This window comes from Peromyscus maniculatus, chromosome 9, assembly GCF_049852395.1.
Source record: "Peromyscus maniculatus bairdii isolate BWxNUB_F1_BW_parent chromosome 9, HU_Pman_BW_mat_3.1, whole genome shotgun sequence".
In the NCBI taxonomy this organism is placed as follows: Eukaryota; Metazoa; Chordata; class Mammalia; order Rodentia; family Cricetidae; genus Peromyscus; species Peromyscus maniculatus.
In genome coordinates, this window is record NC_134860.1 from 48,771,195 (window position 1) to 48,784,401 (window position 13,207).

At 45.7% G+C, this 13,207-nt stretch overlaps 1 protein-coding gene across 1 annotated transcript; it reads right to left on the reverse strand.

Moving 5' to 3' along the window:
• Nucleotides 1-3,756: 3,756 nt before the first annotated feature.
• On the reverse strand, nucleotides 3,757-9,270 carry LOC102923510 (angiogenin-like). The gene is made up of 2 exons (XM_076544916.1): nucleotides 9,000-9,270; nucleotides 3,757-4,379 (listed from the first exon to the last, which is right to left on the reverse strand). Exon 2 carries the CDS (start codon nucleotides 4,363-4,365, stop codon nucleotides 3,859-3,861), a length of 507 nt encoding a protein of 168 aa, XP_076401031.1. The 5' UTR covers nucleotides 4,366-4,379; nucleotides 9,000-9,270; the 3' UTR covers nucleotides 3,757-3,858.
• Nucleotides 9,271-13,207: the final 3,937 nt, after the last annotated feature.

The window sequence follows — 13,207 nt, forward strand, 5'->3', positions numbered from 1 at the left end:
AAAAACGTTAAGGATGTAAAGAATCATTGTCTTCATGCTTTTGCTTACATGGGAGTGCCAAAATGCATAAAGACTGATAATGGTTCCGCCTACAGCAGTACGGGATTTTCAAAATTCTGCCAAGATTTTTTTTTTTTTTTTTTTTTTTTTTTTTTTTTTTTTTGGTTTTTCGAGACAGGGTTTCTCTGTGTAGCTTTGCGCCTTTCCTGGAACTCACTTGGTAGCCCAGGCTGGCCTCGAACTCACAAAGATCCGCCTGCCTCTGCCTCCCGAGTGCTGGGATTAAAGGCGTGCGCCACCACCGCCCGGCAAGATTTTTCTATTGTGAATAAGACTGGTATTCCTTATAATCCTCAAGGGCAGGCTATAGTAGAACGCTGCCATCGTACCTTAAAAACTTATATTGCTAAAGTAAAAAGGGGGGAGCTAGGGGCTCATCTCTCCTCTCTACATTCTATTCTTTCCCTTGTTTTATATATTTTAAATTTTTTATTGGTGGATTCTGATGGAGTATCTGCTGCAGATAAGCACTGGAGGGCTCCTGTTGCAAATCATCCTCTGATGCGATGGAAAGATCTTTCTACTGGCACTTGGAGGGGACCTGATCTGGTGTTGGTGTGGGCCCGGGGATCTGTTTGTGTCTTTCCACAGGACAATGAAGTTCTTCTTTGGGTTCCTGAACGCTGTGTGCTCCCTGTGGCTGCTGCTGAATCCCAACATGGCAGAGACCTATTGGGCCTTCGTAAAAAACTCTCCCCTTCTGATGCCAATGGGGATTGAGAGCCCAATACGGCCAGCCTTGGCAAACATTATTGTAAGCCTAGGAACTGTAGCCATGTGGTTGGATTCTTCAGAAGGTAATGTATGGTAACTTTTTTCAAAAACGTTGAGAATGTATCACACCTTGGAGATTAAGGATAACTCTGAAGGTCAATGAACTTCATTTGCTAACAGTAGCAGGCCAGCTAAGCCTTTTTCGCATTTTGCAACCCCCCTCAAGCTTGTGTAGTACCTACTTTTCAGGAATGGCCCTCTGCAACATTTATTTGCCTCCTGAAATTCATCTAGCCTTTTTGAAGATACCTCAAAATTTGTGAGCCTGAATGTAGTCATTATTGAGGCCATTAGTTCTGCTCCTTGTTTGCTGTTTTTGTTTTCTGTTTTCTTTATGTTTCTCAGTTGTTCTCTTGCAGACCTGCCAGCCTAAGTAGTGCTGGGATCAAGAAAAATGGGCCTTGGTGGTTCGTGTTCCTGGAGCCGTGTCCATACCAGTGGACCGTGGCAGCTAGACACAGATGATGCTCACACGCTCCAGAAGAGACTCTGACATCACTGTTGCCGTTGTTGCTGTTATAGCAGTGGTGGCCACTGCTGCTATTGTTTCTGGGATTGCTATTTCATAATTGGTTACTACAGCTAGCACAATGGAGACCCTGGCAGCAAAAGTAGCTACCACAGTTAATCTTTCTTCTTATTGGGCATGATAAATTTAATTCCATTTCTATACATTATAATTGGCTTTGTAAGTTGTAAAAAATTATTGAAACTCAAGTTCTATTTGCTTATGGGATACCACCTTACAAGGACTCCAATTTGCAGTAAGGCTCGTTTAAGAAGGGAATGGTTCAATTGCCTTTAGCCTCCTGGCTATGGGTGGGTTAGGACTTCTGTTGGTCTTTTCTGTGTCGCACAGATTGCAAGCCCAGTGCCACTTTGAGATCTTTGGCAGCAGTCACTCTACAGCTCACATGGTTGAGTCTGTATGATAATGAGTATTCAGAGACGGGTAATTCTTGGGGGGCTGCCATCAACCTAAGACAGAGCACTTGTGTGGCCTGGGCAGGTGTCTCTATGACTGGTAAGGTGGTCTGCTGGTCCCATGCAACCTAAGACAGAAGCTCATTTAATAAAAAGGGGGGACCTGTGGGCACCATGGGCCCTGGCCCCCGACTGCGAGTGGCTGCGGCCTTGTTTGCTGACCTTGATCAGATGTCCTCCCTATTCAGATTCCCTGCCGGTATCCACCCTTCTGAATGCTTAAGGGAAGTTCCTTGTTTGTGTATCCTGCATTTTGGGCGTTAACTACTTAGATGCAAGAATGTAGAACATTGGGTCTGGAATGTAGACCATTGATAGCGAACTTCTGCCCTCCGGGGGTTCCTCCATTTGTGCTGTAAGCCTGTATTTAAGGTTTCTTCCCTCTTTCAATAAACGGCATTCGACATCCAATCATGACGAATGACTCGCTGTCTCTTGTCTCTATTTTTAATCCGCAGCCCTTTGCTCGGACATGGTGAACGGGTATCGGTAATGCGGGCGTTACCGCTACAATCCAGAAGATTTAGCAGGCTGCAGGCCAGCGGCTCGGTATGTGGTTGTGCTGAGGGATGGGCTTCTGGGAAGGTTAACTACACTAGCTCATTAAAGGAATAACCGCCCATCCCTCTCCTTAGTGTGCTTTTAGATCATCAGTCTCTCTGAGGGTCCGTTTCTTGGCCAGATGATTGACAAGTAGAGCTGGATTAACCCCTAAGGAGGAGAAAATAGTAGGTTATTTTCTAGTCTTTGGAGTGGAACAGAATATATTGTAACTATGCAGGGGCAGATATTCCATTCTTTGGACCAGGAAGCCCACAGAGTGCCAAGCTGATGCTCACCTGTCTAGTGTTACCAGGGAAACAGGAGGTAGGCCCCAAACCAAACATGAGGGAGGGTCCAACCTCAAGTCCCTCAAGGCCACTAATAACTGTGGTAATGCTGTCTCAAATCTGTAGCTGGGGGCACAGAAGTGGGCATAGACGTGGCTGTGAAATTGGGGGGATGTTAAAGAGTAGTACTTGCATTTGGTACTGGTAATTATCACCTACCAAAGCATAGGCTTCAGGTGGGATGAAGTACACATGACCATAAGGCAGTTCAGCCATGTGCGGGATCTGCCATCCTGGAGCCGCATCTTTGAAGAGAAGGACAGTGGTGTCTCTGTACTCAAACCGGCTCTGAGGAAGGCAGCTCTTGGACTGTGCTTGCATTGTAAAGTCTGCTTGATCTTAAACAACTGTCCTGTTACTCCCCCACTTTGAATACTGTCAGGAAGGTTGGGCTCACTCAAGTACTGGTCCACAGCGTGAGGATGGAAAAGTGGGACTTTGGGCCCAGTTTAGGGGAACTCGGCTGGGAAGCCCATACCCACATTTGGGATGTCTCACTTTCTGAGTGCCCCTCCCACAACCTTTATGTTGATAGTCTATGTTAAAATTATCCTTGATAAAAATCCCCAACTCTGCTTCACACAGGCTAGTCTTGAAATTCTTTTCTGTGTGTGAAACCATGAATCTGCTTTGGCCAGAGTTGAGGTCCTTAAAGAAATTAATGGAACTCATTAAGTTGCTGAGGATGGGCAGCATGAAGTAGTGTCCGCCCCCCCAAGGCTCACATCTCTGCTGGTTTGGGTGCTGTGTGTAAGAGAAAAGAGGAGTGGGTGGGGAGGATATCTTTGGTGTGCCAGCATTTAACTGTAACTCCTTTCTCTAAAGGTTCCTTTGGTGACCTATTTCTTGACTCTTTCAAAAATTCTCATCTGTCCCATCTGTAAATCAGTTATCATCCTCACCACCACAGAAAGATGAAGTCCACTGTCCCACTGACTGGCAGGTAAGGAAGAACATCTCTGCTCCTGCCCCTCCCCCCAGGGAGCAGATGAGTAGAAAATATACGAAAAGGTAAATTACCTAGAAACTAGTGATTCTTCCAGATGGATTGTTAATGGCTTTAGAGACATCTTTATTTATGTGCATCATAAATCAGGAGACCTAAGTTTCAGATACTTCATTTTCTGGCCATTGTCAGTGAATGTTACCATCATTGTTCTGGGTTAAGAGGGGATAAAAAGGAAGCAGAGCCATTTCTGGGCGAGGGGTCTGCCTGCTTTAGACTGATGATAGACTCCTCAAAGTGGACAGGCAAGCCATTTTCACAGGCAATAACAATGCGTCTGAAATCTCTGGAGGCTCGGTACAGGCACCAACGCCCGAAAGACACTCTTGTAAGCCTGCAAGTGGTGACCTGGAATTTAGAGATGCTTATTCTTAAGTTATTTTTGTAAGGGTTTCCGTTTTCTCCACAGACGGCCTTGATGCTGTTCTTGTTGCCATGAATAAAGGTGTTGCGACCTTTGCAGGGAGAATTAAGTCCTCGTTGTCTCATCATACTATCACAGTATCTGTCATCCCGGCCGGTCGGATTGGCATCATAGTGCTGAGTCAGGAATTTGATATACCTGGCGTCATTTTGAGCCAGAGTTGATGGGGTCACAACGAAACCCAGCACAAAGACCAACAACAAGGGGCCCAGACTCATGGTCATCATTCCAATAGAGATTCCTGCCAAAAACAAAAAAGTAGGAATGGTAGGCTCTTGGAACCACATTCTAACTTAGGCTAGAAGTGTGGGGACTTCCCTCTGATAGGACATTATAAATCAGTCGTCCTCAGTCATCTAACTCATCCTCTGCTTGGGCCTTCCTAATGGACTGCAGGACCCAGTCATCTTCCTCTGTCTTTCAGGATCACCATGGGCCATAGCACAGTTAAAAACTAGTTATATTCTTAGTCACTTATTACTTAAACTTGATAACTCCTACTCAACTCCCTGTTGGGCCCAGGAACTGTGCTAGATCCTGGGACACAAAGACCTTTAAGATATACCAAGGACAGGGGCAGTGGTATGTGTCTGTAAGTCCAAGCTACTTAGGAAACTGAGGCAAAAGGATTGCTCAAGCCCTGGAGTTCCACACAGGCTTGGGCAACATAGAAAACTCCCTTTGGGGAAGACAGAGAAGAATGGAATAGAGATGTGGCATCCAGGGGAAGCAATGGGGCCTCCTGAGGTGAGACAGGTGCTAACACAGGAGCTGAGAGCCATGAGGAATGACATCCGGGGACCATGAGCACAGGGCAGACGATCCCCCAAGCCTACAGAGATGGGGTTCTGGGCACTCGGGTCTCGCAGTTCCAAACCAATGAGGAAAACTGTTGGGAGCAAGTCACCCTGGTGTGAAGGGGGGCAGGTCTGCTTCTCCCAGAGGGCAAAGTTGCCATTCAGTGCACAGGAAGAATGGAGCAGTGGACCTGGAAGAGAAGCTTAGGAGTGAACGGGGGAATTCAGGCTATTCCTCAGTCTCTTCAGAAGCCCTTGGACGACTCGGGAGAACAGTTTCTAGTCTGCCCTGGGTTTGTAATGTGGTCAACACAGACACAAGATCTTCCAGTGTGGTAAAACAAACCATGACAAAATGAAACTGAGATCGCTTCATGAAGCCAAAGGACTTACAATATGCTGTAGATCTCTCTGGAAAGGACAGAGCGAGGACTGCCTCCTTCATCTTTCGAGAGCCTCTCAGCTCACCTGGCACCACATGCATCCATCACAGACCACACACCTTAGGGCCAAAGGTACCTCTGCTGGAGCTTGACCCCCTTGTGGGCTTTTAAAAGATGTTATTTCTCATGAAATTTGAAATTCAGAGAATCAAGAGGCATTAGGTTGTCTGGGGTAGGCAGTGGCTAATAATACCCTTAGGTCTTTGGAGAAAAATGTAAAGATCACCCCAAAACCTAACAGCCCTCCTCATAGTGGGTCTGCAGAGATGGCTTGGCAGTTAAAAGCACATACTGCTCTTCCCGAGGACCTGAGTTCAGGTCCCAACACTCACACTGAGCAGCAGCTCACATCTACCTGCAACCCCACTCCAGGAGATCTAATGCTTCTGGCCTGTGTGGGCACCTACACTCTCTTACACATACCTGTCCACAGACACGCATGCATACACTTAAAATAATAATAATAATAATAAAAATCTTTTTTTAAAAAAAAGCTCTATAAGGAGAAAGTGGTTCAGTAGGTAAAAAGCTGAGCTTGAGGACCTGCTGTGATAGGGAAACATGGGGTTCCCCTACTCCCCCGCCCAGTAACTGGTGAGTTTAGGGTCCTAGAAAACATGGTAGATGGCTTCTGAGGAACATATATCCAAATATGCACCTCACTACAAAACCCATATAGGCCTATACCCCAATATACAAATGCCCCCACATTTAAAAACAATAACAATCAACTTTTAAGTTTTGAATATTTTTTTTTGTATACAGGGTCTTGCTCTGTAGCCCAGGCTGGCCTCAAACTCTTGATTAAGAACCACCAGGCCCAGTTAACGTAGTTCTGGAGAAATGGAGGTAGGAGAATCGGAAGTTCAAGTTCATCTTGGTTCTATAGCCAGCTCAAGGGCAGCTTGGGATACATGAGACCTTGTCTGTAAATAAATAATTACAAAGAACGTTGCATCTTTCAGCCTGAAGAAATATGTTACTGAAAGGGAAGATCAGCCCTACCAAAAAGTGTTTTTTTTTTCATTTCCCTATAATGTACATTTCAGCTGCTTTGAGTTATTCATTAATTTTATTTTGTGTTTTTCTTGCTTGTTAGTCTGAACAGTTTTACTTTAACCGTGTGTGTGTGTGTGTGTGTGTGTGTGTGTGTGTGTGTGTGTGTGTGTGTGTGAAGAAGGCACTCAGTCTGTATGTAGTGCAGGGCCAGGAAGGTGGCAGGAATCTCCGAGGCCAGTGTGTCTAAGACCTTACTGAGCATGTGGGAGACACGTGATGGAGAAGGAAATGTGCTGTCTTCCTAATTAGCCTCTGACGCTAACCCACCCTGTCTGTTTCACGATAACTGTAGACCATCTCGGTACATGGCTAAAGAACACCAACTTCTTGTGATTTCACAGTCTTGAAATAACAAGCTTCCCTTAAGCATGCAGATGATAATCTGTAACAGAATCAATCTCGAGTGTGTTTTGTTGTCTATTGAGAAAAGATAGTGCCCGAGTGTAGAAGGGACAGCCCTCCTGAAGAATAACCAGCATTCATGTGCAGCGGCTGCTGTAGCAGAGCCACTTGCCGGTATGAAACCCAGCTGCGGGAAACCTGCTTGCTGAGCTCTTCACGTTCCTCTTGGGGTTATCTTTCCTGGGCTGATTTCTCTTCAGAAATTAGGAAGAATATATGCATGCAAGCAATCGTAAAACAGGCAAAAGGGCTGATGGAAGATTGGGGATAGCCTGGCTACCTAGTGAGCTCCATGCCAACCTAAACACACACAAAATAACAAATGCTGGTAATACCGGAAAGAATCAGCAGGTGGCAGCAGTGGCTAGGATGTTGCCATTTGGTAGGAGGACAGTTGACCTTTGTGGAGGCACCAACCTGTACTTAAAACATTGTAGGAAGGAGTACAGGTTGTGGGGAATGTGAACTGGTAAGCAAACTTGCCAGGCTTAGGTAGTTAGGACACCAAAGCAAAAGCCATAACGTGGAGGATCCAATCGCTAAGGAATTTACAAAGCAGATATTTACTGGCTATCAGATTTCATGGCCTCTGTTTCCAAGCACACCATTACTCATGTGATCTTGGGCAAACAACCATTTTCCCGTCCATTTCTCCTGATGCTGTATAATCTACAATTGAGCGATATTTGTATTCTTTACCTTGAATCATAGTGCTGGCTTCACAGCAGACTCTCAATAATCCCCTTGGGGAATTACTTCCTTTTCTTCTTCAGGCCTTTTACTATCCATAAACATGAGGGGTTCTAGCTTTGAAAATCTGGGAGTCTATGGTTCTCACTAGGCTAACAGATCCTTTATCACGATTCAGCAGCGTTGGAATTATGGAAGAAATTTATATAAATTAGTTGATGGTACAATACACCCACTGAAGGAAGAGGTGATGGGACAACCTTGGCTTAGATGGCAGAAACACATCTTCCATGAAGGTTGTCTGTGTAAGCCAAGCCCAAATATCATCTGTAGACTAACACTACACGGGAGGCTGTACTTCCAAAAAATGTCCCTTGCTTTTTAGACTTCAAAAGCACTCAGGTCTACGTGGCCAGGTAAAGCGGTTACTTGTTTCTAATTTACAGAAATTGCACATTAATTTTTACCAACTCACCTAATGCAGTTTTCAGGCTTATTATAACTACATTTCTCTAAAAGATCCAGAAACTGAATCCCAGCGGCACACCATCACCACCAATGTCTATTGTCCACTCTCAAGATGTCTCGCTAACACAGTAAAATTTGCCCCAAAGCCAGGTGAAGTATAATAGTGAGAAGACAAGTGACAGCTAGATTATTTGGGGTGCAGGTGTAAATCTGCCAAGGCCAAAGGTGCTGAACTTAGTCCCATCCACAGCACATGACAGTCATTCAGATTTCTGACATTAGAACCCTTTCCCACTCTTCTCTAGACTCATTCTATCCGTTCTTAAACTAATCTCACAGTCCTCACAAGAACCCATGTTCCCTGTTTCTCCCCATTGGCAGCGCATTTGTACCCAAGAGCTGCAGCAGCGTTGACAGTCCGGTGGCAACCTTTCCTAGCTGCACCCTCACTGACTTGTGTATCTCCAGCAACACTCCCAGAGGGAAGCCCTAACACCAGATGCCTAGTCTTCCTTCCAATCTTTCCTCCTTCCTTCCACCAAGCTACCATCTTTGGATCTTGGGACACATTCCACTTTGTTTTTAAAGAGCATCCTTCATTTTTGTAAAGGAAAGAAATGAGTGGGAAACAGTGCTGAAAGCATCCTTCCTGGTTTGAGGGTTTTTCTTTTTATTCCTGCCAAGCCATACGCTTGTTATGGAGGGAACAGGACAGGTCAGATGCCCTTGGGCAAAGGGTTTCCCAAGCCTTTTGGAAATTTATCAGAACTGAGGAATCCCTCATACACCTCTGTCAACTGCTCTCAATTCCATTCACTTATCTTCACCCAGGTACAAACTATCCCCAAAGAAACCTGCTTTCATATTAATTAGGCTCTGACTCATTTTCTTTTTAATGCCTGAGCTTGGGTCCAGAAGTCCTAAGGAGGGATGATTGGTTTCATTAAAATAGATGAATGGCTAGAAATAGAGTAGTGGAGTACCCAGGAGGAAGAGTCTTACCAAAGCTGGCCAGCTTTCCTCCGACTGGAGAGGAGTCTGGCTGTTTGCTCCTGGAGACCAGGTCCAGCAGTGTGAAGCTAGAGGCTCCTCTCAGTCTGGTTATATAGAGGGCTCATGAGAGGGGGTTGGGGAGAGCATTTCTGAGGACGTACTTTGTCAGAGAGATGTAAACCAAGACACCAATAGTGGACAAACAAGGAGTCATTCACCTTTTCCCTGGGCGTGCCCGGGCCAAATATTGACCACCTAGTGGATCAGATGTTTGCTCAGAGATGATGATGTTTGCTAGGCATGGTCTTCTGTTCCAAAGCTGCCTCTTCCTAATGTGCATGGTCCTTCCCCTTGTTCACAGTAGGACTGAGGTTCTGCTCTTCATATGGCATACGGTAGATGCAAAACCATTATCTCTGATCTTAATGTCAATCTCAAGAACTTCTTTGGAAGAAGTCTAGAGGAAGGAGAGTGGCAGCTGTGGTCCCACCTCTGGAAGCCTCAGAAATACCTTTACAACATTTCCCAGGCTTGACTTCCCTTCATCCCACCCCAGAAAACAAAACCTGCAACCAACCTTCTGTTCTTTAAGGTACAATTATAAAATCAATAGCCTACATCTAACCATCACTGAAAGTATGTAAAGAAAGTATTGTGTACCTTTGCTCTGCTTATTAGGAATCACCAAGACTACACAGTAGATAAACCACGGGCTCAGACTTCTGACACAAAAGCACATAGAGTGGTAGTATGGAAGTTCACTAGAATTGTTATATATTAATCTTCAGGGCTGGGCAGATGGCTCAGTGGTTATGGACGCAAGCTCAATTCTCTGCACCAACATGTCCATTCATAACCATGTATAATGGTGCCTTCTTCTGGCTTCCCCAGGCATTGCATATGCCTGGTACACAGACATACATGCAGACAAAATACCCACATACAGGAAATAAATAATATGTAAAATTGAAAGAATTGTAATACATTTATCTTGTAATGAGAGCAAGATTGAGATATTTTAGCTTTTTGTCATTTTCTAGATTTGCTCCATCATTCTGTCTAGATATTTGTGGGTAATTTAAGCAGCACTAATTTTTTTAAAAAATAAATAAATAAATAAAAAGTGGAAAAAACAAACCACCTCCAGGTTGATAATGAAGGGGTAGAGGCAGAGGCGAGGGACAAAGTGCCCTGCCCCACATGAGAACCCTGGTGGGGATGTTGAATCTGGGCACAGGAACAAGGGCATCATTGACTGACTTGCTTTAGCAGGAGGAAGAAGTCAGCATGTCAGCATTTGCAGATGCCCTCTGCAGGGCTGTTCCTCTGTGTAGCAGGAACAGAACTCCCTCAGAAGCTGGGGCAGGACAGGTGCAAACAGGCAGCCCTGGGGTGCTGACTTGCAGGCATGTTCACACCTAGACAGGGCACACTTGGAGAAGACTGCTCTTACCTAGAGTTCCCACAGTGTGGAGGGGGATGGAGCTGGTTTCACTTCAGGTTGGTGGCACTGAGGACACAGGCTGTCAACTCTGCTGTGGGAGTTAATCTCATTGTCTCTCCATTAGGTGGAACCTTTCCAGAGAAGAAGACTTGCTTACTCATGTCTGTATTCTGAGTGATTCACACCTAAGTCCTCATCAACTGACCTAGAGCCATGAAACTCTCTGGGCTTCTCTTGAAAGGTTCAGAGATGCAAGATTTGGTAGCAGTTATTAAATAAAGCGTGATCGCTAAGGAGAGCAATCTGGCTAGAGGGGTTGGCTGATACTGCCCTGGGGACTGATGGGGCCATCGGGGTGATGCAATAGATCCTGGAGAGCTCTGCTCTTCCTGCAAATGCTGCTGAAGTTGGCTCATTTGCCTTTGCCAATGAGCTATTGTTCCCGACCACTGTGTAAAACCTCTAGGAGTCTAATCTCTCTTAAAATAAGAACAAGTGCACCCCTTTAATCCTAGCACTTGGGAGTCAGAGGCAGATGAATCTCAGTGAGCCTGGTCTAGAGAGCTAGTTCTAGGACAGCCAGGGCAACACAGAGACACCCTGCCTCAAACAACCAATCAACCAACCAAACAAAAAGATGCTGCCCAGAATGTGCACATCCTGAGGGACGTCCTTCCAGTGGAAAGGCCCTGCAGCTTGAGAAGGATGGTGGCATGGGGACCTAGAAAGGACAAGCCTCCACACTTTAGCTTCCTTGAGGCACAGCCCTCCTTGGAGTTCCCCTTTGTCCTCATCCCTTCCCCTCCCCCTGCACTCCTAACCCAACTGTGACTGAAAGGGAAAGGCTGGGGTTGAGCTTAGCTGACTCAGCCAGCTCTTGTGGCCTGCCTTCCCTCTGCATTGGTGACTTGAGGGTCCTGGAGTCTCTGGAAAGGAAGGCACAAGCACAATTCTGACCACAAGCACACTTTCCTGCCCACGTGACCAGTGCAAACTTTGTTCTGCCAAATGCCCAAATAAATGTAAAGGGTTTCCGAAGTCCAGAGAGGCAAGAGCACTGAGGACCTTCAGGGTGAGTAAGACCTCTGCTGGTACCCAACTGGGCACCGAAATGCTTGGTGTGCAGACACACTGTGTGTGGTGGGGCCTACTTTAAATGAATCCCACATCACTTTTTAAACAAATGTGGAAAAATGGAATTCCAGAGTCGTCAATCACCCATTTGTTAGAAGGGAACAGCCAAGTTCATTGCCAAACCTGATGGCCTCAAAAGTTGCCAGGGGAAGTATCAGCCATCTTCCTAAGGCAGAGATGACCTGTCAATGCAAGACTGCCTCCCCCTTGCTCTGCATCTATCAGGAAATCATAGACAGCCTGGCTACAGGAAATCTTCCCCTTTCTCTGATACCCTAAGAAAGGACATCCCACTCTGTCCCAGGAGCTTGAACTCTCCTCAGAGCCCCCTCCATGCTGCCCTCTGTCTGTGTGTCCACCCATGGGATTAATAACTCTTCTAACGAATCTCTCACCAAATGTGCCCCCAGGTCCCCTGAACTCCAAACCACACACAAGGGATCTGAATGCAAGCCTTCCTGCTTGTGTATCAAGTACTTCACCAAGTAACCCATCTCTCCAGGTCCTAAGACAAATGTCCTAGTGAGTGAGTCAGTAAATGCTGTCTGTTCTTCTGTGGTTGATGCAAGAAAGGTTTTAAGGGTTTTTTCGTGTGGGTGCCATGGGCCCTGGCCCCCAACTGTGAGTGGCTGCCGTTTTGCTTGCTGACCTTCATCAGATGTCCTCCCTATTCAGATTCCATGCCGGTACCCACCCTTCTGAATGCTTAAGGGAAGTTCCTTGTTTGTGTATCCTGCATATTGGGCGTTAACAACTTAGATGCAAGAATGTAGAACATTGGGTCTGGAATGTAGACCATTGATAGCGAACTTTTGCCCTCCGGGGGTTCCTCCATTTGTGTTGTAAGCCTGTATTTAAGGTTTCTTCCCTCTTTCAATAAACGGCATTCGGCATTCGGCATTCAGTCGTGGCGAATGACTCGCTGTCTCTTGTCTCTATTTTTAATCCGCAGCCCTTTGCTCGGACATGGTGAACGGGTATCGGTAATGCGGGCGTTACCGCTACAAATGGAGGTCCTACCGAGATCTGAGAAAGAAGGACCAAGCTGACGGACACTCTTGGAAGGCCGGCCGGCATTTTAAAGAAAAAAGAAAAAGGTAAGAGTGAATTGAAATGGGTGCAGCTAGCTCACAGTCAGTTAATTGGACTGTTGAAGCAGGAAGGCACCAAAGTTAAGTAAGGGCAAGACAGCTAAAGATTTTTTTTTTTTTTTTTTTTTTTGGTTTTTCGAGACAGGGTTTCTCTGTGTAGCTTTGCGCCTTTCCTGGAACTCACTTGGTAGCCCAGGCTGGCCTCGAACTCACGGAGATTCGCCTGCTTCTGCCTCCCGAGTGCTGGGTTTAAAGGCGTGAGCCACCACCGCCCGGCAAGCTAAAGATTTTAAATGAAAAAGGAAATCTTTCCAATTAAGAAGAGGGAAGGAAAGGAAATTTCCTGTTAGAAAAGGGAGAAAAAAAATTTAATCAAGAAAAAAAAAAAGAATTTTCCCGGTAAAAAGGGGAAAAATTTTTGAAACTAGGCCTAAAGATTGGTGCCCTGTAGAGGAAGGATGAAGGAAAGAGAGAAGCCTCTTCCCAGTGGTAATGGAGGATGTAAAGACTTTTTCCAGTTGTAGAGTTTTCAGCTATCCTGAAACTCT